Source organism: Antechinus flavipes, chromosome 6 (assembly GCF_016432865.1).
Source record: "Antechinus flavipes isolate AdamAnt ecotype Samford, QLD, Australia chromosome 6, AdamAnt_v2, whole genome shotgun sequence".
NCBI classification, from domain to species: domain Eukaryota; kingdom Metazoa; phylum Chordata; class Mammalia; order Dasyuromorphia; family Dasyuridae; genus Antechinus; species Antechinus flavipes.
In genome coordinates this window covers 195243337-195271120 of record NC_067403.1, presented here as the reverse complement: position 1 = coordinate 195271120, position 27784 = coordinate 195243337, and the positions used below count along the sequence as shown (strand labels likewise).

At 33.4% G+C, this 27784-nt stretch overlaps 1 protein-coding gene across 1 annotated transcript in view; it reads right to left on the bottom strand.

Annotated features, from left to right (window-relative positions):
• POLN (DNA polymerase nu) overlaps positions 1-27784 on the bottom strand; it is a 331195-nt gene that overhangs the window by 285258 nt on the left and 18153 nt on the right. Inside the window, exons 3-5 of the mRNA XM_051966741.1 lie at positions 13203-13712; positions 11957-12153; positions 6499-6611 (exon numbers count right to left, since the gene is read on the bottom strand). Of these exons, the coding sequence (XP_051822701.1) occupies positions 6499-6611; positions 11957-12153; positions 13203-13712 (820 nt within the window). The remainder of the gene's footprint in view (positions 1-6498; positions 6612-11956; positions 12154-13202; positions 13713-27784) is intronic.

Here is a 27784-nt window from a genome sequence, read left to right as displayed (position 1 = left end):
AGATCCGGATGACTAAACAGTTGAGTCTTTGACAGAAATAGGGAGATTAGGAAGACAATTTAAGAGTTAAGTTGATATCAGTTCCACTTGTGCAGTGATGAAGAGAGCCATCTACATCCAGAGAGAGAAGCATGGGAACAGAGTGTGGATCACAACATAGCATTCTCACTCTCTCTGTTTATTTGCTTGCATTTTGTTTTCTTTCTCAGTTTTTCTTTTTTCCTTCAAGAAAAATCTGATTTTTCTTGCGCAACAAGATACTTATATAAATATATATACATATATTGGATCTAACATGTATTTCAACATATTTAACACGTATTGGACTACCTGCCAGGGGTGGGGAGGAGGGGAGAGGGGAAAACTTGGAACAAAAGGTTATGCAAGGATCAATGTTGGAAAAATTACCCCTGCATATGCTTTGTAAATAAAAAACTTTAATAATAATAAAAAAGAGTTAAGTTGATGAGTTCTACTTTGAGGTGCCTATGGATGTTTAAGAAAAGATAACAAGCAAGGAGTTAGAAATGCACATCTGGAGCTCAGAAGAGATGAAGTTTGGTTACATAGTTTGGGGAGTTACTCATATAAAGACAACTGAATTCATTGTAATATTAATATCAGTAAAGAGTAGACAGAAGATCAGAGGGCACAGGGAAGAATCTTAGAATACAATAATATTTAAGTGATAAGATAATGATAACGATCCAAATAATGAGACTGGCTCTGCCACTTCCTAAATGCATTACTATAGGTAAGATGCTTTGTGTACCTGAGACTAGATGATTTCTAAGGAGCTCAGACATGAGTTATTATTTTTTTTATTCACTACCTCCTAGCATTTATTTATTTATTTTTAATGTTTTATTTTATTTTATTTAATAATAACTTTATATTGACAGAATCCATTCCAGGGTAATTTTTTTACAACATTATCCCTTGCACTCGTTTCTGTTCTGATTTTTCCACTCCCTCCCTCCACCCCCTCCCCTAGATGGCAAGCAGTCCTCTATATGTTAGATATGTTGCAGTATATCCTAGATACAGTATATGTTTGCAGAACCAAACAGTTCTCTTGTTGCACAGGGAGAATTGGATTTGGAAGGTAAAAATAATCCGGGAAGAAAAACAAAAATGCAAGCAGTTTATATTCATTTCCCAGTGTTCTTTCTTTGGGTATAGCTGCTTCTGTCCATCATTTATCAATTGAAACTCAGTTAGGCCTCTTTGTCAAAGAAATCCACTTCCATCAGAATACATCCTCATACAATATCGTTGTCGAAGTGTATAATGATCTCCTGGTTCTGCTCATTTCACTTAGCATCAGTTCATGTAAGTCTCGCCAGTCCTCTCTGTATTCATCCCGCTGGTCATTTCTTACAGAACAATAATATTCCACAACATTCATATACCACAATTTACCCAGCCATTCTCCAATTGATGGGCATCCATTCATTTTCCAGTTTCTAGCCACTACAAACAGGGCTGCCACAAACATTTTGGCACATACAGGTCCCTTTCCCTTCTTTAGTATCTCTTTGGGGTATAAGCCCAGTAGTAGCACTGCTGGATCAAAGGGTATGCACAGTTTGATAACTTTTGGGGCATAATTCCAGATTGCTCTCCAGAATGGTTCGATTCGTTCAAAACTCCACCAACAATGCATCAATGTCCCAGTTTTCCCGCATCCCCTCCAACATTCATCATTATTTTTTCCTGTCATCTTAGCCAATCTGACAGGTATGTAGTGGTATCTCAGAGTTGTCTTAATTTGCATTTCTCTGATCAATAATGATTTGGAACACTCTTTCATATGAGTGGTAATAGTTTCAATTTCATCCTCTGAAAATTGTCTGTTCATATCCTTTGACCATTTATTAATTGGAGAATGGCTTGATTTCTTATAAATTAGAGTCAGTTCTCTATATATTTTGGAAATGAGGCTTCTATCAGAACCTTTAACTGTAAAAATGTTTTCCCAGTTTGTTGCTTCCCTTCTAATCTTGTTGGCATTAGTTTTGTTTGTACAAAGGCTTTTTAATTTGATATAATCAAAATTTTCTATTTTGTGATCAGTAATGGTCTCTAGTTCATCTTTGGTCACAAATGTCTTTCTCCTCCACAAGTCTGAGAGATAAACTATCCTATGTTCCTCTAATTTATTTATAATATTGTTCTTTATGCCTAGGTCATGGACCCATTTTGATCTTATCTTGGTATATGGTGTTAAATGTGGGTCCATGCCTAATTTCTGCCATACTAATTTCCAGTTATCCCAGCAGTTTTTATCAAATAATGAATTCTTATCCCAAAAGTTAGGATCTTTGGGTTTGTCAAACACTAGATTGCTATAGTTGACTATTCTGTCTTGTGAACCTATCCTTTTCCACTGATCAACTAATCTATTTCTTAGCCAATACCAAATGGTTTTGGTGACTGCTGCTTTATAATATAATTTTAGATCAGGTACAGCTAGGCCACCTTCATTTGATTTTTTTTTCATTAATTCCCTTGAGATTCTCAACTTTTTATTGTTCCATATGAATTTTGTTGTTATTTTTTCTAGATCATTAAAATATTTTCTTGGAAGTCTGATTGGTATAGCACTAAATAAATAGATTAGTTTAGGGAGTATTGTCATCTTTATTATATTTGCTTGGCCTATCCAAGAGCACTTAATATTTTTCCAATTATTTAAGTCTGACTTTATTTGTGTGAAAACTTTTTTGTAATTTTGCTCATATAATTCCTGACTTTCCTTTGGTAGATAGATTCCCAAATATTTTATGCTATCAACAGTTATTTTGAAAATTTCTCTTTGTATCTCTTGCTGTTGGATTTTGTTGGTGATGTATAAAAATGCTGAGGATTTATGGGGATTTATTTTGTATCCTGCTACTTTGCTAAAATTATGAATTATTTCTAATAGCTTTTTAGTAGAATCTCTGGGGTTCTTATTACCATCATTATCATCTGCAAAGAGTGATAGTTTGGTTTCCTCATTGCCTACTCGAATTCCTTTAATCTCTTTCTCGACTCTTATTGCAGAGGCTAGTGTTTCTAATACAATATTGAATAATAATGGTAATAGTGGGCAACCTTGCTTCACTCCAGATCTTACTGGGAAAGGTTCCAGTTTTTCCCCATTGCATATGATGCTTACTGAAGGTTTTAAATATATGCTCCTGACTATTTTAAGGAAAAGTCCATTTATTCCTATGCTCTCAAGTGTTTTTATTAGGAATGGATGTTGGATTTCAAATGCTTTTTCTGCATCTATTGAGATGATCATATGGTTTTTGTTTGTTTAGTTATTATATAGTCAATTATGCTAATAGTTTTCCTAATATTGAAGCAGCCCTGCATTCCTGGTATAAATCCTACTTGGTCATAGTGTATTATCCTGGGGATGATTTTCTGTAATCTTTTTGCTAATATTTTATTTAAGATTTTAGCATCAATATTCATTAGGGAGATTGGTCTATAATTTTCTTTCTCTGTTTTCAGCCTACCTGGTTTAGGTATCAGTACCAAGACATGAGTTATTAACTGACATCCCAAAGTAAATTTTCTTCTTTATATATGTAAAATCATAGGATCAGGGCAGAACCAAGATGTTGGACAGTAGACAAGTCTTTCTCTGAGCTCTTCCTGGTTTCCCTCAGATTGACACCTGATCAAGCCTCTGAACAAATTTTGGAGTGACAAAACTCACAAAAATTTGTAGTATAACAAATTTTCAGCAGAAGATATTTTGGAAGAACTTCAGGAAAGGTCTGTCTCAATTTGGTGGGGGGAGGGGATAGTAAGGGGGAGAGTTGCAGGCCAGCATAGGCACAGTGCAGTACAATTCAGGGAGACCCAGGGCAAGGAGGCTTCAACATTCTGGAGGAATCTAGTGGAAGGCTCAAAGTCAAAATACAGCAGTATTTACTCCTTTATTCTAGTTCAGAAGCCAGTGGATCAGCAGACTAGATGTAAGATCTCCAATGCAACTACAGAAGGCAAATAGTGAACCCCTACCCCAGCATAACAATAATTTTACCTTAAGAGCAGACCTCAAACCTTTAAAAATGAGCTCTGTCTATAGAAGTTGTAATGAAGGCAGGGAAGAACAGACCTCAAACCCTGAGGACACTAAAGGCAAAATATCTCCAGATAAAACCTCAAAGAATGATATGAGTTGGTCTACATTTCACAAGGCTCTCTTGGAAGAATTCAAAAAGGATCTTTAAAGAGAGTTAGAAGAAAAATGAGGAAAGTAAATGAAAGCTCTGAAAAAGGAAACACAAAAAATGTCTATCGAAAATCACTCCCTAAAGAATATTTTGGTGAAATGGAAAAAGCAACCAATTTGTTTAAAAAACAGAATTTGTTCATGGAAAAAAACCTAATGAACAAAATAACTCATTTAAAAATTTAGTTGGTGAAATGCAAAAGGAGATTTAAAAAAAAACTAACTAAAGACAATAATTCACTAAAAATTAGAATTAAACAAATGGAAGCAAATTTCTCAATGAGACATCAAGAATCAGTCAACAAAATAAAAAAAGATACAAACTAGAAGGAAATATAAAATGCTTCATCAGAAAAACCTGTGCTGGAAAATAGATCCATGTAGAGGGCCGGAACTCTGGAGAAGTATACCTGAAACAAGGTATTAACTCAATGGAATTGATGAGACAATGTTATCTAGTTCACATATATACTTAGTACTTAGTATGGTGATGTAAAGATTCTCTAATTCACACATAATCAGTATGCTGTAATGATGTAATTACAATAAGGTATATAAGGGCTAAGAAGGACTGGAAGATAGACATTCTATTTTTCACCATCCACCTGGTGGCTCTCCTGCCTCCCCACTAAAGATCAAGGCTGGTCCTGAGGTTTCCAGAAAGCTAGCCAGAACATTACAGATCCAGGAGAGATAATCTAAGAATTATTGGGCTACTGAATACCACAATGAAAAAAAGAGTCTAGATATATTTTTCAAGAAATCATCAAGGAAAACTGCCCTGATATTCTAGAACCAAAGGATAAAATAGCCATTGAAAGAATTCACTGATCACCCCCTGAAAGAGACCCCAAAATGAAAACTCCAAGGATTATTGTAGCTAAATTCTAGAATTATCAGATCCAGGAAAAAATACTGCAAGCAACTAGAAAGAAACAATTAAATATCAAGGTGCTGTTATCAAGATTACCTAGGACCTAGCAGCTTTTACTTTAAAGGATCGCAGGACCTGGAATATGATATTCTGGAGGGCAAAGGAACTTGGACTGCAACCAAGAATCACCTATCCATCAAAATTAAGCATTATTTTTCAGGCAGGGAGGGAGGAATAAATATTCAATGAAATAAGAGATTTTCATTTATTTTTGATGAAAAAAACAGTTGAGCAGAAAATTTGGCCTTCAAATACAGAACTCAAGAGAAGCATAAAAAAGTAAAAAGGGGAAAAAACTGGCTTATAAAGGTTAAAATCTGTACATGCCTATACGGGAAGAGGACATATTAACTCTTGAGAACCATATTTTTATGGATATAGTTAGAGAGTGTGAGTATAATTTGACTTTACTGAGATGATATAAAAAAGAAATTAGTAAAGGAAAAGCAATTGTACTGGAAGAAGAAGAAAGGGGGGATAAAATGGGATAAATTACATTACAGTTGAGAAAAAGAAAGGAGGAGGATGAGTATTGTGTGAACCTTAATCTCTTCAGATTTGGCTCAAAGAGAGAATATCAGACATATTTAATTTAATATAGAAATTTGTCTTATATAGGAAAGTAGGAAAAGGAAGAGGAAAGGAAAGGGGAAGGTAATAGAAGGGAGAACAGAAGTAGAAAGATAAGAAAGGGGGGAGGGACTATAAAAGGAGAGAACAGATTGAAGAAGGTGATGGTCAGAAGCAAAACACTGTGGAGGAGAGAAAGGGGAAAGGAAAGAGAAAAACATAACTTAGAGAAAACAAGATGGTGGGAAATACAGAGTTAGTAATTTTAACTATGAATGTGAATGGAATGAACTCTCCCATAAAAATGGAAGTGGATAATAGACTGGATTAAAAGGCAGAATCCTACAATATGTTATTTAAAATCACAGGATCATAAATGGAGCTGAAAGGACTGCAGACCTTATTGAGTCCAACCAAGAAACTGAGGCCATGTAAAACAAATGGCCTTTCCCAGGAAATGTCTTTGACAAGATTTGAATCCAGGCCTTATGACTCCAAGGGTATCCTCATCTAGGGTCTTTAAAACAACTGTATACCTCCAAAGCAATCCCAATAGACTTTGGACAGGAAATGCCATCTGCAACCAGAGAAAGAACTAAGGAGACAGAATGTAAGTCAACACATGCTAAAGAAGAAATAAAAATAAAATAAAACAAATATATACAGTCATTCTCCACTAAATGGACTTCTGCATTTACCAGAACACTTCATTCCCTGACCATTCTGAAGAGAGTTAATCCAAGTATTAAGCACTTACCATATTTCCAATAACCATAACTGCCATTTAGTTGGAGCACTGTTTTCACAAACTCTTTAGCATTAAAGCAAACAACAGGATATTTGCATTTTAGTATTTCCAACAGCACAGTTCTGTAAGACAAAAATGGTGTCATTAATTTAAATACTTATTCACTTTAAAAAATGTTCAAATTTTATCACAAAACCTTGTTGCTTATTGTTGTTCAGTTGGGTTCAAGTCTTCATGATTCCCTTTGGAGGTTTTCTTGGCAAAAATATTGGAGGGAGTTACCATTCCCTTCTCCAATTCATTTTACAGATGAGGAATCTGAGACAAACAGAGTTAAGTGACTTGCCCAGGGTAACAAAACAAGTAAGTGTCTGAACTAGATTAAACTCAAGTCTTTCTGATTTCAGGCCCAGTGCTGGATAGTGGCTGTGATTTGTAATATGGGCCTCCTGGATGTTCCTAGAGCATTAATGCTCTAGGAAAAAATAAATCCAGGAACTATTAATTCAAGCTTAATTAGAATTATCATTTTATTTAACTTCTTCATCTGTAAAATGGAGATAACAATAGCACTCACTTCAAAGGGTTATTGTGAAGATCAAATAACATAACTGTAACAGTAACTGATACTAAGTTACTATTATTGTTATTATTATTTTAATTCTATAAGAGACTTTAAGGATTATCTAGTCTTACTCCCATCTCTTAACAATGAAGAAACTAAAAAAAAAAGGAAAAAAAAAACAATGAAGAAACTAAGGCCCAGTAAATTAATCAATAAGCATTTATTATGCATTTTATTATGTGCCAAGCATGATACTATTTGGGAGGATACAAAGATGAAAAATGAAAAAGGCATTTAAATATTTATTGAGTGATTGAGTGATTCCAGAGACAAAATTCAGAATTCCATGTGTGCAGAACAGAGAAAAGATCAGTTTGGCAAAACCTCAAGTATAAGAAGAAAAATAATATATAATGAGACTGGAAAAGACAAAATAAAATCAGGTGGTAAAAAAACAAAGAGAGGGTTTTTTTTTTAAATCTTAGAGACAACAGTTGTTTACTGAAATTTACAGAGAAAAAATGTGACCCAGCTGTGATAGAATCTGGCCTAAAAATCCTTGACTCTTATTAAAAATAAAATTTAGTTAGCATTTCTTTCATGAAATGAATGGATGTCCATCAATTGGAGAATGGTTGAGTAAATTGTGGTATATGAATGTTATGGAATATTATTGTTCTATAAGAAATGACCAGCAGGATGAATACAGAGAGGACTGGCGAGACTTACATGACCTGATGCTAAGTGAAATGAGCAGAACCAGGAGATCATTATATACCTCAACAACGATACTATTTGAGGATCTATTCTGATGGAAGTGGATCTCTTCGATAAAGAGAGCTAATTCAGTTTCAGTTGATCAAGGATGGACAGAAGCAGCTACACCCAAAGAAAGAACACTGGGAAATGAATATAAACTGCTTGCATTTTTGTTTTTCTTCCCAGGTTATTTATACCTTCTGAATCCAATTCTCCCTGTGCAACAGGAAAACTATTCGGTTCTGCACACATATATTGTATCTAGGATATACTGTAACCTATTCAACATGTAAAGGACTGCTTGCCATCTGGGGGAGGGGATGGAAGGAAGGAGGGAAGGGAAAAATCGGAACAGAAGTGAGTGCAAGGGATAATGCTGTAAAAAAATTACCCTGGCATGGGTTCTATCAATAAAAAGTTATTTTTTTAAAAAAGCATTTCTTTCATGAAATTCTGCTAATCAATGGCTAAGTAAGCCATTGCTAGAAGCTGTTTTAAAATATTTATCCCCAGAATCAGAATTTTAATGTACAAAAAGATGTAACAAAGTTGACTCTGGTTCCATTCTCTCAAAGTCAGATCTATTAGATTTCTCCCCATTAGGGTTCCTAGGTACCTAAAAGAGGTTGAGATATTTTTTTTCTCCTCCATTGGCTTACGTCCTACTTTGTGTGTTCCCTATGTATTAGAGGTTAGTGTGATTGGCACCTTCAGTTCCACTTAACCTCACTTAACATGATGTAGCTTTTACACAGGAAGATATACTTTAACGTGACAGAATTATACAAACATTTCTCCCAAACATCTCTGGGATATATTTTCCTCTCAGTTTCTAGGGGAGTAGCTTTGAACTTTGAACTTTAGTTCAGTTCTCACATAACACTGGTCCTACCAAGTTAATGCCTACAAGTGGCACAATCATCAGATGAATTTTTCCAAAACGCTGAAGTTCTAAAGATTGTTCCTAGATTATTATATCTTCCTTAAGGTATTGATAGTGTTAGCTTCAAAATCTGGAATCCCAAACTGCTCATACTCCTTGCTACTGAAGGATGAAGAATATACTCACTTCACCAGGTTTATGAGTGAAGGTATTACTGAGATCCCCCCAGAACTGAATGAAGGAAAAACAGTAATGGCCAAAGTTAACTCAGACCCTTTTAAAGAAATTCTCTTTTTTAGCTACATAACCAAAGGAAAAAAAAAACTTTCTGTTAACCATTTGGTAGAACCAGAACCAGACACAGAAAGGCCACATATGAACTATTCTCACATTACATCCCAATTCTTCTGGAAGCAGCTTCATAGCATCCACCTCATGAAGATGCCATTGTAGCATATTTATATAAAGTGACAGCCCCAAATTGTAAGAAAGTAATTCATTCTTCTATTATTCATGTCTATTATTTTTACAGTTCTCCATGACTACATTCTTTGTTTTCAATTGTTCAGTTGTGTCTGACTCTTCTTGATCCTGTGGACCATATTGTCAATGTGGTTTTCCTGGCAAAGATACTGGAGTGATCTGTCATTTCTTTCTCCAGCAGATTAAGGCAAAAAGAGGCTGTGACTTCCCCAAGGATACACACTTATAAGTGTCTGAAGACAAATTTGAATTCAGGTCTTTCTGATTCCAGGTCTAACTTGTTTATCCACAGAGCCAACTAGGTTCATTCCTTAGCAACTCAGAAAATAATATTCAAATTACACCATCAACAGCACCAAGATAATTTTCTCAGCAGTAAGATAATTTTCTCTCCAGATTTTTTAAAGTAAAAAGAAAGCCTTCAAAAATTATGGACAACAGAATAAATGATTTATTTTAAAAGTCATTGGAAAAAAGGGACTTTCAAAAAGAAGCATGGGGAAGATCCATATGAACTGATGCAAAATGAAATAAAAAGCCAAGAAAACAGTACATACAATAACTTCGTGGTCGTTGTTCTGAGTCATTTTTAGTAGTGTCTATTCTTTGTGACCCTATTTGAGGTCTCATTGGCAAAGATATTGAAGTGATTAGCCATTTCCTTGTCCAGCTCATTTTATAGGTGAGGAAACTGAGGTAATCATGATTAGTGACTTACCCAGAGTCACACAGCTAGTAGGTATCTAAGGCCAGAGTCACCTGACTGCCTTATACATAATAACTACAACAATGTCAATGAAATGAATCACACACATGCCAAATCAAAACTTACTGTAGCACAATTAGAAAGATCAAGCATGACTCAAATGAAGAAACATGAAGATTCTACCAACATATTCCATCGTAAGAGTTCTATAGTGTTGCACATGACATATGTTTTTAGACTTTTTTTAATACATTAATCAGTTGGGCTGATTTTTTTCTCCATTTTCTTGGTTTTTGTTTTTAAAAAATACTATTTGTTATATGGAATGGCTCTCTGGAAGGAGGATGGGAGAAAATTGTTATGATATAAAAAACATTAAAAAGTCAATAAAAACATTAAAATATTTTAAGAGAATTGTAAAAAAACAAAAACAGCAACAACAAAAAGCTTAAGAAAAACAGTAAAAGAGACAGTTTTAAGTTCAAATCTTAAAAAAGTTTACTGACCAAGCCATTCAAAAGTAATAAAAAATACTTTGTATTTCAAAAAGAAGGAAAAATGCTAATTATTATCTGAGTCTTCAGGGAGTCATATTTGTTGGTGAAGTTCTGACCCAATGTTGATAGCTACTAATTGATTATTGGTAGTTGCTGAAGGTTGAGGTGGGTGTTTTAGTTTCTTGAAGTAAAAAAACAATGAAGTTGGCCACATCGATTGACTCTTTCTTTCACTTGAACATTTATAATATAGGGTTATTTGGTCTAATTTCAATATTGCTTCATCTCATGCAAAAGGGAAATTCAAGGAAAGAGAGAGAGAGATGGAGCAATGAGCAGTTGGTGGAGCAGTCAAAACACACACAGAGTTGATTAAGTTTGCCATTTTACATAGATGCAGTTGATGGCACCTAAAATATAAAACATCAAAAACATCAAAGATCACTGACCACAGATCATCAAAACAGGTACAATAATAATGAAAGTTTTAAATGCAGTTAAAATTTTTTAAATGTGTACATGCTGTAGAAAATGATACTAACATATTTGTTTGATAGAGTTATAACAAACCTTCAATGTGTAAAAAGTATGCTATCTATAGAGTATAATAAAATGAATAAAATGAAGTATGCCTACATACACAAATTTTAAAGACTTATATGTGTTTTTCATTTTGGTTGATGAAAAGGTCCAGAAAAAATAAAAAGATTTAAATTGCAGTGAAACCACTTAAATAAAAATTGGATCAATATCAATATTTTAAAATCAGACTTTAGACAAAGGACAAAAGGACAAACAACAAAAACAAAATCAGACTTTAAAGAAAGAACAATAATGAAAGACAAATAATATATTTGTGTATTTATGTTTATACATATTGAGATTTAACTTAAAACTCAAAACTATACTGGAAAATGAGAATTATAATTTCTAGTTATATACTATGAAATGACATGCATGTGTAACCCTTGTAGAACAGTTCTATCCACAAGCCATATATATCAAGATATATCCTACATAATGTTGCTGCAATCAGTATCATTTCACATTTAAATGATTAATACAGCATAACCAAACTATAAAAAACTTATTTTGTGGTTTAAAAAAACTCACTAAATCAAATACTCATTAATAATACTGTTTCCATGAACTGATTACCTCTAAAAAGTTATTTTTCCTAAACTAATTATTGTCTAGAACTTATCAACAACTTTAAGATACATTAGAAACCTAATCACCTGAGGTTCCCTTATAGATTAGTTAGAAAGATTATTGAAAATCATTCTACCCAGTGTGAATCAGTACTCAATCTAGATCAGTGATGTTAAACTAAGATAGAACTAGGGCATAGTGAAGCCTCCAGAGCAGTCTCTGAGGCCCATATTTTGATTTTTAAAAAATATATATTATTATTTGTGTTTTATTGTATTTTTTATTTTATTAATTACTTTCCAATTACATTGCAAACCATCCAAAGGTAATCTATTATAAGTTAATAGTTTAAATAACACCAGAACCAGAACAGAGACAGTATATGAGACTGATAAAGACTTGATTATTTTTCATTTTCTTACCTGGCAAATTGATTATTCATATCTTGATCTTGTTTCCAAAGAGTATTATGTTCTATTTTTATGTATATATACTTATCCTCTTTGGTAAATTCATCCATCATAGGTGGGTCTGTTTTTGATGTATTAAAGGAATGACTGCTTTTGTCCAGTGGGCTCTTTATTAAAATGATGATTCCTTTTACCAATGAATTTGGATCCTGTGTAAATGCAATCAAGCCAACAACTTAGCAGGTTAAAAACAATGTATTTCAAGGAAGAAAAATCTTTTGTTTTCATCATAATAAGTGGAAAGCATTCTGGCCTTAAAGTCATTTGGGTTAATGGTCTTTCAATGTTTGTTCCTGGGTGACTGTAAGTAAATCACTAATTTTCTTTGTACTTCATTTTCCTCATTTCCTCATGTATTATCTACATAACATCATGGGACTTATGGTGTGATATCTTAGAGAAGTATAGATGATCTGTTCCACCCCCCCTCATTCACAGATGAAGAAAAGCAAGCATAGAGAGAGGAAGTAGCCTGCCCAAGGTCTCAAAGATAATCTACATCCAGTCCCAGACACTCTGATTCCAGACACACAGCTGAAGAAAGTATTTTATAAAATGTGACTTGTCATCCCTAATTTACTACTTGAAGGATGTGTGATGTGCTGAATGTTAAGTTTCTCCATTTTAAAAGGTCACAGGCCCCATAAAATCAGACTACAGTAAGGTCTGTTTACTGAAATGATTTTGGTCAAAATATATAATGTTTTCTAAAATCAGCAAGTATAAGATATACTTATATGGAACAGATTTTAATGCATAGTTAAAATTTTAAAAAATTGCTTTGGAAAGAGAAGGTATGTTTCAGAGGCAAAGTATAATCTAAATTCAAGTGCCAATTCCCTACTTTTAAAAATACATGTTTTTGTAAATAGCCATGTCTTTCAATAACTTCAATAAATAGCTCTTTTTCATAAAACTGACATTAAAATATATGAAATCTTCTGAAATTTAAATTAAAAAGTATGAACTACATAAAATATTTTTAAATGATATTTTACAAATCACATATTCAGTGCCTTTACCCCTTTGTCATTCAAAAATTTCTAACCGTTACAGTGTATCAAGAGTTACTCATATTGCCGACCATACATACACCATAATAAAAATTTTTAAGCTTAAAATTCTATTAATATGTTTTTCTATTTTTAAAAAGTGTGTCTTACTTTTCAACTGGCAGAAAATATCACTTTTTACTGACCTTATCATGTTTTAGCTGGGATGACCCATCTTGATAGATCATTGTAACCACTAGAACAGCTGCTTGTTTTAGCATTTCCACCAACTGGCTTTTTTCTACAGCTCCCATGGATCTGACATCACAGACTGGATTTTCAAGAGCTTTTGTCTCTCCTGAATTCTGATATTTGATTTCAATTCTATTTCCAAACCCTTCCATTGTAAAATGATTTTTTGTTTGCTCTGAAAAATGATTGGCTGTAGTAAACTTTCTTTTAAGGTGCCTAGCATCTTTCTTTTCAATATTGTTATCTTCCTTTAAAAAATATTCCTTCTTAATTTCGTTTTTCTGCAAATGTGAAGGCTTCAAATTTAAAGGAGGAATTGCACAACTGGTAAGGGGCACAGATGCTAATGAATTGTGGTCTTTGATATTAGGCATTTGGTTACACTGCTGAATACTAGTTGACTGAAGAGAGATGATGTTGGAAAATTCTGGTGACTGATCTGTTACAATTACAAAATGAGGACTCTATTGAAAAAAAAATTGTAATGTTTCATTAGAAAATGATCCATGTATTTAAGTCACAAATATAAACCAAATATATTTCCTATATAGTTTGTCTAACAGTAATGTGGGGATAGTTGTACTTTTATTACATATCTCATCAGAATTGTGTTAAAGAAATCTCTCTGTAAACCTTAAGGAATATAAAATATAAGTTTTTATTATGGCTTCCTTTATACCACATTATTTTATTTATGTTAAAAATTGGCATAAAAACTAAATATTTTATAAACATGCTAGTCTACACTCCTCAAGTAAAATTCTTTCTTTGATACTTCATTATCATATAGAAGTGTCTCACCATGGGCTTTCAAAGTTTGTATAAATATAGCAGAAGTTCTGGAAGCTTCTGCCAAATTAGAAACCAATTCATACTATGGCAATCATAAATCTTTTAAAATGCTGAATTTAATCAACACTACTACTTTTATACCAGTCATATTTCATTTTTATAATTTAAAATTTTATTTTGATGCAGTGGATTTTATGAATCGGCCCAAATATAGGATAAACTTATAAAACAGAATCTTTTTTAAGGGAAAAAACCTTTTAAACCTTTATAGCAAGTTTCTCTGAAAATTTCCAACATTTCCAAAATATTTAAGTAACTGATTCACATCTTATAAGAAGAGCCATTCTCCAATTGATAAATGGTCAAAGGATATGAACAGGCAACTTTTAAAGGAAAAAATTCAAGACATTAACAGCTATATGAAAAGCAATAAATCACAACTAATTAGCAAATTAGTTCAGCTCTGAGTTTATACCTATCAAACTGGTAAAGATGATAAAAAAGACAATAAAATAAGGAAATAAATACGGGAGAAGCTGCAGAAAAGTAGACACAGTTAATATACTGTTGATGAAGTTATGTATGAACTTGATATAGTCATTCTAGAAAGCAATTTGGAACCATATCTAAAAAGTCACTAAATGGTGCATACCTTAAATTCAACATCTCTATTATTCCTAAATTCCAAAGAGATTTGAGAAAGAGAAAAGAGGCCCAATATACAAAATTTTTTCTAGCATCAGTTTTTTTTGGAATGGTAAAGAACTGGAAACTAAGGAAGTAACCATTAATTAGAGAACAGCTAAACAAATCATGATATATAAACATAATAGAATACTATTGTGCCATAAGAAATCAAATGAGTTTGGAGAAATATAAAAAAAAAATGATGCAGAACGAAGTGAACAGAACAAGCAAGCAATTTATATGGTAACAAAAACACTGTAAAGAAAAATTCTGACAGACTTAGAGCTCTTGGGACCAGTCATGATTCCAGAGGACTGATGATCTATGATGTCTCTAACCTAATAAAAAGGTGACAGATGCAGAATGAGGTGCCCAATTTTGTTCCTGGACAATGTAAGAATCTATTTTGTTTGAATATGCATGTTTATTTCAGGGTTTTTTTTTCCCCTTTTCATCTTTTCAACCTGGTGGGAAGTAAAACAAATGCCCATTTACAGATCAATATGGAATTTCAAGTCAATTCAAAAATTTAAAATTAAAAAACAATAAATATGCTATCAAAAGTATTAAGTGCTCACAGAGCAATAGTTTGATATAAATACCAAAGGCATAGATTTGGAATCAGATTCATCTGGGTGAATGACCCTAAGACAAATCATTTTCACTCGAGACAATATCCCCAGATTTCTATGATTCTGCAATCTGCAATTCATGATATGCTGAATACGACATTCAATGACTAACAGGTACTGATAGTTTCCTCTGGGACTTTATAATCCCACCCAGAAAATATTGATATATACAAAAGTTACAAAAGGTTAACAACAAAAAGTATACAGGAACATGAAAAAGCCAAGTAATCACTAGAGAAAAATAGATTTTAAAAAAGCAAATTACAATGTTTATAATATGTAAATCATTTAAATGGTTTTATAAAAGAGAACAAAGAATAAAGTGTGTGAAATGCATTTTGAGGACAGAATTGGTCCAATGAGTTTTTAAAATAAGATTTTGAGTTCCAAATTTTTCTCCCTCACTTTCTTCCCTCCTCCTTACAATAGAAAATAATCTGACATAGGTTATAGAAGCACAATAATTTAAAACATATTTTCGTATTAACCATGTTGTGAAAGAAAAGTCAGTTTTTTTCCAAGGGAAAAAACCACAAGAAAGAAAAAAACAAAAAAGTAAAAATAAAATAGTATGCTTTAATCTGCATTGTCTCCATAGTTTTTCCTCTGGATGTATATGGCATTTTCCATCACAAGTCTATTGGAATTATCTTAGATCACTGTATTGCTGAGAAGAGCTAAGTTTATCACAGCTAATCATCACACAATGTTGCTATTACTATGTACAATGTTCTCCTGGGTCTGAGAGTGGGGATCAAGTTGTTACCATAGCTTAGACAACCCACATTGGGCTGAACCAAAATACAGTCTTATTAATACTGTGTATTGATAAGTTTTCTACCTATTGTAGGGATGGCCTTGATGATGTGAACCCATTGCTTTTCACCCAGGATTTGCTGTGGAGAATGAGTTCCTATTTCCTGCTTATGTCTCACCACCCTCAAAACAAATAAGACTTTGTATTTCCACTTTCACTTAGGGCTTCAAAAAAGAGAGACCACCATTTCAATTTGAAATGTCCTCCATGTCCTATAATTTATAACTAGTTTACTTAGTTAGTGAAGATAAAACCTAGGTTTCTATTTTTGTCTCTCCAAATATATCATTCTAGTGATTTTCAAGGGGTTTTCAACATTATTTCATATCCTTTTTCTAAGTTCTATTCATTAAATGGAGAAGCAGAGACCAAAAATGAGTTAATTAAAATCTATGATAATCACTGGAAAATCAATTATAAAATAGATATTCTTTCCTAGCTGCATGATCCTGGGCAAGTCACTTAACACTCAGGGAAAAAAAGAAAGATGTTCTACTTCTAGCTAATTAAGAGCATCATAATAGTATACTGGGCCTCACATTGGAAACAGGAAAGATCTGAATTCAAATTTGACTTCAGTTGTGTGAACCCGCTGGGTAAATCACTAAACTGCTATCTGCCTCACTGTAAAATAAGATTAATACTAATATCTACCCCTCAAGGCAGCTGCAGGATCAAATGAGATAAAGCTTGTAAAGCACTTAGCATAGTGCCCAGTACATAACAGTTGCTTAATAAATATTTCCTTCACTTGGCTCTTTTTAACAATGAGATGATTCAGGCCAATTCCAATAGACTTGTGATGGAGAGAGCCATCTGTATCCAGAAAGAGGACTATGGGAATTGAATGTAGATCACAACATGGTATTTTCACTTTTGTTGTTGTTTGCTTGCCTGGTTTTTTCTTTCTCATTTTTCCCCCTTTTGATCCAATTTTTGTTATGCAGCATGATAAATGTAGAAATGTTTTGAAAAATTGAACAGTTTTAACCTATATTTGATTACTTGCTGTCTAAGAGAGGGTGGGAGAAAAATCTGAACCACAAGGTTTCGCAAAGGTGAATGTTGAAAACTATATTTGCATGTAATTTGAAAAATAAAAAGCTATTATTATTTTAAAATTTTTAAAAATTTCCTATCTTCTTTTTTTCCTTTTCTTTCTTCTTTCCTTTCTCCCTTCCTCCCTTCCTTCTCCTATAAATGGACAGTAAAATAGTAACCATTTCAATTTACAAATGCTATTACTCTAACTAGCAAATAATCTCTGTAAAATTCCTAATTGCTGTACAAATTATTTTAAGCTTGCACTTATTTGCAATCTTGTTTATATATACATTTATGTATATGTACCCATGTATTCTGTATATGCATTGGTCCAATATAGTTTAAGATATATGTGTACATATTTGAATATCGGGAAAAAAAACATTAAATAACAATAGATCCCAGTTTAAGTCTCATTTAGCCATAGTTTGAATTCTGATGGCTCAGAGTGAGTATGCTTAGCAATTGTTTCTGTTTTGACCAGAAACCTTAAGGGGCTTCACCTCCCAGATTTATTTTATTTTATTTTTTCACTAAATAAAAGAAGCCATTCTTTGCCTCATTTTTACCTAGACTTAATCACCAAATGGGTGTGGCTTCAGACAAAATGAGAGCTGGAAAAGATCTTAGCTAAAAAAGACCAGGGTCTCCCATTTCATTGAGGACCATCTCCAGTCATCTTGATCTCCATCTGGCCACTGGACCCAAATGGCTTTGGAGGGAAGAGTGAAACAAGTAACCTTGCACAGCCTCCCTCACTTAAATACAATTCACTTGCAAGTCATAGCATCACCTCTCTGATGTCATGGTCCTTTTTCAGAACGAAGCACAATAGCTCAAGACTATATTAGTTTTCTTGATCACTAAATCACAATGCTGACTCACGTCCACTAAAACCACCAACATCTTTTTCAGATGAACTGCTGTCTAGCCATGACTTCAGAGTATTAAGTGACTTTTTAAAATCCAAGTTTAAGCCTAGATGTTTATCTCATCCCATTTATTTATCTCATTTAATTAGGCCCAATGGTATATACTGTCAACATCTTTTTGAATATTGTGAAACCAATATGTTGTCTAGCCCAACTAGCTTTGTGTTACCTGCCAATGTGATAATACTAAGACATTGCTAAAAATGTTAAATGAGAGGCCTTCACACAGATCTTTGGTTTTCTCTCCTTGGAAATTCTCTTTCCAACTATTAATAACTACTTTGTATCTAGTCATTCAAGTTGTTCTGGTCCATATCACTACAGGTATTCTCTCTTCCTCCCTACACCAAAGAATCTTCTTTGAGTGTATGTTTTGATCTTCCTTGTCTGAGATTAAACTTCAAGCAAAAAAGGGCATATATGTATAAAAATATTTATTCTGCATTATTTGGGATCACAAAAAATTGAAAATAAATTTGTCCAATCATTAGAAATTTGTCCAGTTGGACAAATTACAGTATGTTAGAAAATATTATCATTCCATCAAGAATGAGAGGCAGATTTCAGATATATAAAGGAAGACATGAATAAAATAATGCAGACCAAAGAAGGCAAAGACAAAGAAATAATATACATAATACTATATTGCCACAATTTAAATAAAATTAACATTGAGAAGAAGCCAAATTCTGATCAAATACAATAACTAATGTTAAAGTTATATTTTTCTCTTTCTGTTAAAGATCAATAGATTTAACTTTTCAAAGAATGTATATTCTTTATATATAAAGAAATTTAATTATTATTTGGGAAATATATTGTTGTTAAAAAATAAATGTCAATAATTTTTTATATTTTTTAAGAAATGAAATAAACTTTGAAAAAATTTACTGTCTTCCCAATTAATTCATTTCACGTCTTTCATTTCCACTTTTTACTTCCAAAATTTCACTAGATAATAAGAAAAATGCAGGATTTCTTGAAGCTAATTTAAGTAAGAAAACATGGAGCATAATGAGTATGTTCCTGAAGTTGAGTAAAAATGATAAAATAAGATGTTCCAAAAGCTTCATAACAGAGAAGTACCTTGCTCTGTATGACAGATGTATTCTTGAAAATTATTGTAAATCACATTTTAAAATAAAATCCATTTTCTAAGTACCAAAGAAAACTTCCTAATTAAAGAATATTATGCTAAATCCTTTTGTAAATCAGAGAATAATCTATCAGAAAAATAAATCTGAATTTTCATATAGCAGGTTTACTTAGCTCAGGGCATACCTAGAATGACCATTTGTTTCTAATAGCTCAACTCTACTGTGAATCATTTTTACTCTTTCAAGTTACAAAAAGAAATTTATACTTATGTACTATAACTAAGTAAAAAAAAATCTTCAGAATTTTCAGTATAAAAGAATTTTTGTCTCTTTCTCATTCTAAACAAAAATATTAAAATATATGCTTAAAATGATTCATATGTTCATTGGAGAAAGAAATTATTTAAACTATTCTTGTATCTACCCTTTTCCAGAGACATACTTGCCTTATCTTCTAGAAGTGTATCCTTTACAGTGGAATAATGTATCATCTTCTCATCTTTTAAAAGCAAGAAAAGCACATAGAAATTAGGGTATTAAGACAAAAAGATGTGAAACAATCACATTACTAACAAAGCATTAAGAATAAACTCAAGCTAACAGGTTTTTCTTGCAATGATCTCATATATTTAAAATTAAATAAAATATTCAAGATGATGCAATTTAGGCTTGTAACAGTGCATTAGTGTACATATTTATGGAAAATATTCCAGGTACAAGTCAAAAAGAAAAGATTTGTGATATGCAACAAAAGGAACAGGGCAAAGATCAGGATAATGTGGTGCTTCTACGTTAGTCAAATAGGTAGGCAAAAGAGAGAGCGCTGGACCTGGAGTAAAAGATCTGAGTTTGAATTTGATACTAAACAATTACTAGCAGTATGATCCTGAATAAGTCACTTAACCTGTTTACCTCAGTTTCTTCAACTGTAAAATGGATGATGATAGGTGAGGGTTATGAAGATCAAATGGGATAATATTTGTAAAAAAAAAAAAAAAAAGACTGCACATAATAGGCACATATAATAGTTTTTATTCTTTCAATACAAAGTCTAAAGACAATTGAATGTAAATATCCCACTCATTTAAAAACAAATTATCAAATGTGAAATAGGAAGACTTGAATCTGAAACACTTGCAGTCACTAAAGAATTATTGATATAATTAGGAAAACTGTAGAAGAATCTTTATCAAAGACCAGAAAAATTACACAAAGCGATACTAAAAAGTAAGCTTCAATGAATTCAGAATGAGAACTCTCAATAATTATCCTTTAATATATTCCACAGAAAATATCCAAACTCCTGAATCATCAGTCTCAGTCTGACATAAACATTGTAGAGGGCATGACCTCAGACTATAATGTAATGAATTGTTTAACAAGCAGACCACAATTCATTTATTCACATGAACACTATCTCCCCCTCTTCTAACTTCTAACTTCTAACACTTTAGAAAGTTGTACACTTACTTCAAAGACAATTAAAAGCTTTCTGCAACCCTTCTTCAGAAATTATCCTCAGGGCCCAAGGCACATTCTTTGTTTTGAATTAAGTACCCCATTGGAGAGCTGGCCTTTCTCTATTGGGAGTGGAGTTATATTTATGGAACGAGCACAGAGTCATTTGAGCTTATGTCTGGTAAATAGGTAAGTGATCAAGCTGTGTAACATTTTTCTGTTTTCAGATTTTAAAAATGTTGATCTCCAGTTCTGATGGACATAGCTCTCTTTAACTATGACATGCTTCAGATCAGTTCCAATTGCTTAGTGATGAAGAGATTCATCTACACCCAGAGAGAGGACCATGGGAACTGAGTATAGTTCACAATATAGCATTCTCACACTTTTTGTTGTTATTTGCTTGCATTTTATTTTCTTTCTCGTTTTTTTCTGCTTGGATTTTTCTTATACAACAAGATAATTGTACAAAAATGTATGCATATATTGGATTTAACATATATTTCTACCATGTATAATGTATATTGGACTACTTACCATCTAGAGGAAAGGGTAAGAAAGGGGGGGATTGGAACACAAGGTTTTGCAAGGGTTAATGTTGAAGAATTAGCCATGCATATGTTTTGAAAAATAAAAAGCTTTAAAAAGAAAAAAAGAGAGAATGCCCTTGTGTGTCACAGACTGTGTACCTTTCTTATGAGAAAGAAATAAAACTTTTTCCTACACTCAAAAAAAATGTTGATTATTTTGTGCTACTTACAAATAAATGGGCTCTGAAAATTCTAAGAGGTTCTCCTTACTCCTTCCAAACTATGACACTATTATTAAAACCTTCCATTTCCCATCTCCAAATCTTTGCACTTTCTTTCCTTGAGGTCTAGAACAACTTTGAGTTTTGACATGTCTTAACATTTTTCAAAACTCATCTCAAACACTATTTTCTGCAGAAGGCTTTCCCAGATCTCCCAAGCCTTCCTCTCTAAGGTTACCTTTTTGCTCCTTTGTTACATATCTTGTGTGTATCATAAAATTGCAAGTCTCTACTATATACAGGTTGCTTTTCATAAATATAATAAATTCAACATATAACTGGTAATGTTCTGTTTTTTTCTTTTCTCTTTTCTTCTCCACAATACTGGTAGTACAGTAGATTGAGCTATAAGTCTGGAGTTCAAATTCAGCTTCAGACATTTTACTATATGGGTGACTATGGGCAAATCACTTAAACTGTTAGATTCAGTTTCTTCAATTGTAAAAGAGGGATAATAACTGTACCAACCTCCCAGGGTTGTCCTGAAGATCAAATGAGATAATTGCAAAAGCACAGTGCCTGCAGGGCACATGGTAGATGTTATTTTGATGCTTATTCCTTTCACTTACTCTTTTCTTCTGCACTTTTTTTTTTAAGAATGAATGTTTCAAAAAGCCTCTTTTCTTTCTTTTCATGGCTACCACATCCTTACCTTTCTATTCCTTCTTACCTCTCTTACCTCCAAACTTAAAAAAGAAAAACAAAATCCCTATAATGAATATGTCCATAGAAAGTAAAACAAATTTGGCCATAAATGAAAACATGTCTCATTCTATTTCTTGAGTCCATTACTTGTCAGGAGGTGGCCAGTATATTTTATCAATGGTCCTTAGAATTTGCAGTGGTTCACTGCGATCAGAGTTGTGTTCATAATGTCACTGTAAAGTCTTAATGTATCAATCTCTTGCCTCCCCCATTAGTATGTAAACCAGAGTGCTGCAAGAACAGGTTTCAGACTTCTGGCCAAGATGGTGGAGAGGAGGCTCATAGCTGTGCAAGCTCCACATTTTCTCTCAGAATCCATTTCATGACAAGCCTCTGAATTAATGCTTGACTGAAAAAAAAAAACCCACAAATAGTTGCCAAGAGAAGACATCCTTGAAATTCGCCAGAAAAGGTCTGTTTTTGCTTGAGGGCAGGGACAGTTTTAGATCAGACGCAGGCTGAGGGCAGGCTGAGGGCAGGCTGAGGGCAGGCAGCGGCAGCGAAAGCACAGGAGGCAGCTCACAGCGGAGCAGACCTGAGGGGGTGGGGTGTGATCTCAGCAGTCTCTGCGGGGAGAGCTTCGCTACAGGATTGGATACTTTGCCCTGGCAGCAAGTCAATAGCCCAGCAGAGAAGCTAAAAACACCTGGGGGGCGCGGGGGTTGAAGAATACAACCCAGAACAGCTGGAGTCTCTCGGGACCTGGTCACCCCTCCCCTACAGTGTCTCAGCATGCTCTCAGAGTCTCAGAACGCAGGCACAACACAGCCATCGCTGTCCTGTTAGGTCTTCACTGTTCCCCCTCCCTCCCCTCCCCACAGTCTGTAGAGGAAGCTCGGTAACACCACCCAACCCCTCCCCCCAAAAAAAACAGATTCCATTTGGATTTTTTTCTTTTTTTCTTTGCTAGTTTCTCTTTGATTCTTCTTTGACAAAATGAACAAAAAATTGAAAAGGACTTAACCCTTGACAGCTTCTATATGGATAGAGAGCACACTCTAAACCCTGAGGAGACTAAAAACAGACAATCTCCAGGTGAATCCCCAAAGGAGATCATCTGTTCCTCAGCACAGATGAATCTCATAGAAGAAATTTAAAAGGCTCTCACAAGAGAGCTAGAAGAAAAATGGGAAAAGGAGAGAGAGGCTTGGCAAAAGAGTCTGGAGAAATCATCCCACTCATTTAAAGACAGAGTGGATAAAGAAATCAAATCCTTGAAAAATAGGATTGGTGAACTGGAAACAGAAAATAGCTCTCTAAAAAATAAAATTGGTGAAATGGAAAAAAATTCCATAGAACAAAACAACTCAATTGGACAATTAGAAAAAGATATTTTAAAAAGTGAGTGAAGAAAATACCTCATTGAAAATCAGAATCGAACAACTGGAATTGAATGACTCGAGGAAACAACAAGAATCAGTCAAGCAAAACCAAAAAAAAATCAAACAATGGAGAAAAATGGGAAATACCTTCTTGGGAAAACAACAGACAGATCTAGGAGAGACAATCTGAGAATTATTGGACTTCCAGAAAAGTATGACAAAAAAAAAAAGAGCCTTGACACTGTTTTCCAGGAAATTATCAAAGAGAACTGCCCAGAAGTCATAGAAACAGAGGGTAAAATAGACATTGAAAGAATTCATCAATCACCTACTGAAAGGGATCCTAAAATCAAAACACCAAGAAATATAGTGGCCAAATGCCAGAATCCTCAAATGAAGGAAAAAGTACTGCAAGAGGCTAGAAAAACCCAATTCAAGTATCGAGGAGCCACAATAAGGATTACCCAGGATCTAGCAGCATCCACATTAAAAGATCAAAGGGCCTGGAATATATATTCCAAAAGGCTAAGGAACTCGGTATGCAACCAAAAATAACTTACCCAGCCAGAATGAGCATCTTTTTCCAGGGAAGAAGATGGACATTCAACGAAATAAGTGAATTTCACCTATTTTTAATGAAATAACCAGAACTTAACAAAAAGTTTGATCTACAAATATAGAACTCAAGAGAAACCTAAAAAGATAAAAAGAAATTTTGGGAACTATATTTTTGCTATAAAGATGTATAAAGAATACATGTATATCTTGTTCTAGAAACTAGAGGTGGAAAGGACATTGTACCAGAAAAAGGGTAAAGTGGGGGTACTACATCTCAGGAAGAGGCAAAGGAAACCTATTATATCTGGGAGAAAGAATGGAGGGGGATGAATATAGTGAGTATCTTACTGCCATCAGAATTGGCTTTAAGAGAAAAAATTTAGACATATTCAATTTATGGTGAAACTTCTCCCACCGCATTGAAAAGTGAGAAGGGAAAAGTGGAAAGGGAAGGAATAAGCTAAGTGGAAGGGAATACGGAAACTGTGAGGGAAAGGAGTAAAATAGGGAGAGGAACTATAAGGTGGGGGGAGGAATACTAAAAAGGGAGGGCTGTTGAGAACCAAGTGGTGCTCACAAGCTTAATAATGGGAAGGTGGGTAAGGGGGAAAGAAGGGAGAAAAGCATAAACAGGGGTTAACAAGATGGCAAGTAATACAGAATTGGTCATTTTAACCATGAATGTGAACAGGGTAAACTCCCCCATAAAGAGGAAGCAGTTAGCAGAATGGATTAAAAGCCAGAATCCTACAATATGTTGTTTATAGGAAACACACCTGAAGCAGGGAGATACATGCAGAGTAAAGGTAAAAGGTTGGAGCAAAATCTACTATGCTTCAGGTAAAGTCAAAAAAGCAGGGATAGCCATCCTGATCTCAGATCAACCAAAAGCAAAAATTGATCTAATTAAAAGAGATAAGGAAGAGCACTATATCTTGCTAAAGGGTAGCATAGATAATGAAGCAATATCAATATTAAACATATATGCACCAAGTGGTGTAACATCTAAATTCTTAAAAGAGAAATTAAGAGACCTGCAAGAAGAAATAGATAGCAATACTATAATAGTGGGAGATCTCAATTTTGCACTCTCAGAATTAGATAAATCAAACCACAAAATAAATAAGAAAGAAGTGAAAGAGGTAAATAGAACACTAGAAAAGTTAGATATGATAGATCTCTGGAGAAAAAGTAATGGAGACAGAAAGGAGTACACTTTTTTTTCAGCAGTTCAGGGAACCTATACAAAAATTGACCATATATTAGGACATAAAAACCTCAAACTCAAATGCAGTAAGGCAGAAATAGTAAATGCATCCTTTTCAGACCACGATGCAATGAAAATTACATTCAACAAAAAGCCAGAGGAAACTAAATAATCTCATACTAAAGAATGATTGGGTGAAACAGCAAATCATAGACATAATTAATAACTTCACCCAAGAAAATGACAAAAATGAGACATCATATCAAAATGTGTGGGGATGCAGCCAAAGTGGTAATAAGGGGAAATTTCATATCTCTAGAGGTCTACTTGTATAAAATAGAGAAAAAGAAGGTCAATGAATTGGGCTTGCAACAAAAGATGCTAGAAAAGGAACAAATTAAAAACCCCCAGTCAAACACTAAACTTGAAATTCTAAAAATAAAAGGAGAGATCAATAAAATTGAAAGTAAAAAAACTATTAAATTAATTAATAAAATTAAGAGTTGGTTCTATGAAAAAACTAATGAAAAAGACAAACTCTTAGTAAATCTGATTTAAAAAAGGAAAGAGGAAAATTAAATTGTTAGTTTTAAAAATGAAAAGGGAGAACTCGTCACTGACAAAGAGGAAATTAGAGCAATAATTAAGAGTTACTTTGCCCAACTTTATGCCAATAAATTCAACAACTTAAATGAAATGGAAGAATACCTTCAGAAATACAGCTTGCCCAAACTAACAGAGGAAGAAGGAAATATCCTAAACAGTCCCATCTCAGAAAAAGAAATAGAACAAGCTATTAACCAACTTCCTAAGAAAAAATCCCTAGGACCAGATGGATTTACATGTGAATTCTACCAAACATTTAGGGAACAATTAACGCCAATGCTATATAAACTATTTGAAAGAATAGGGATTGAAGGAGCCCTACCAAACTCCTTTTATGACACAGACATGGTACTGATACTTAAACCAGGTAGGCTGAAAACAGAGAAATAAAATTATAGACCAATCTCCCTAATGAATATTGATGCTAAAATCTTAAATAAGATATTAGCAAAAAGACTACAGAAAATCATCCCCAGGATAATACACCATGACCAAGAAGTATTTATACCAGGAATGCAGGGCTGCTTCAATATTAGGAAAACTATTAGCATAATTGACTCTATCAATAACCAAACAAAAACCATATGATCATCTCAATAGATGCAGAAAAAGCATTTGATGAAATCCAACATCCATTCCTAATAAAAACACTTGAGAGTATAGGAATACATGGACTTTTCCTTAAAATAATCAGGAGCATATATTTAAAACCGTCAGTAAGCATCATATGCAATGGGGAAAAATTGGAACCTTTCCTAGTAATATCTGGAGTGAAACAAGGTTACCCACTATCACCATTATTATTCAATATTGTATTAGAAACACTAGCCTCTGCAATAAGAGTTGAGAAAGAGATTAAAGAAATTAGAGTGGGCAAACTATCACTCTTTGCAGATGATATGATGGTATACCTAGAGAACCCCAGAGATTCTACTAAAAAGCTATTAGAAATGATTTATAACTTTACCAAAGTAGCAGAATACAAAATAAATCCCCATAAGTCCTCAGCATTTTTATATATCACCAACATAATCCAACAGCAAGAGATACAAAGAGAAATTCCATTCAAAATAACTGTCGACAGCATAAAATATTTGGGAATCTATCTAGCAAAGGAAAGTCAGGAATTATATGAGCATAATTACAAAAAACTTTCCACACAAATAAAATCTGACTTAAATAATTGGAAAAATATTAAGTGCTCTTGGATAGGCTGAGCGAATATAATAAAGATGACAATACTCCCTAAACTTATCTATTTATTTAGTGCTATGCCAATCAGACTTCCAAGAAAATACTTTAATGATATAGAAAAAAATAACAACAAAATTCATATGGAACAATAAAAGGTCAAGAATTCAAGGGAATTAATGAAAAAAAAAATCAAATGAAGGTAGCCTAGCTGTACCTGATCTAAAACTATATTATAAAGCAGTAGTCACCAAAGTCATTTGGTATTGGCTAAGAAATAGATTAGTTGATTAGTGGAATAGGTTAGGTTCACAAAACAGAATAGTCAGCTATAGCAATCTAGTGTTTGACAAACCCAAAGATCCTAACTTTTGGGATAAGAATTCATTATTTGATAAAAACTGCTGGGATAACTGGAAATTAGTATGGCAGAAATTAGGCATGGACCCACACTTAACACCATATACCAAGATAAGATCAAAATGGGTCCATGATTTAGGCATAAAGAACAATATTATAAATAAATTAGAGGAACATAGGATAGTTTATCTCTCAGACTTGTGAAGGAGAAAGAAATTTGTGACCAAAGATGAACTAGAGACTATTACTGATCACAAAATAGAAAATTTTGATTATATCAAATTAAAAAACCTTTGTACAAACAAAACTAATGCAAA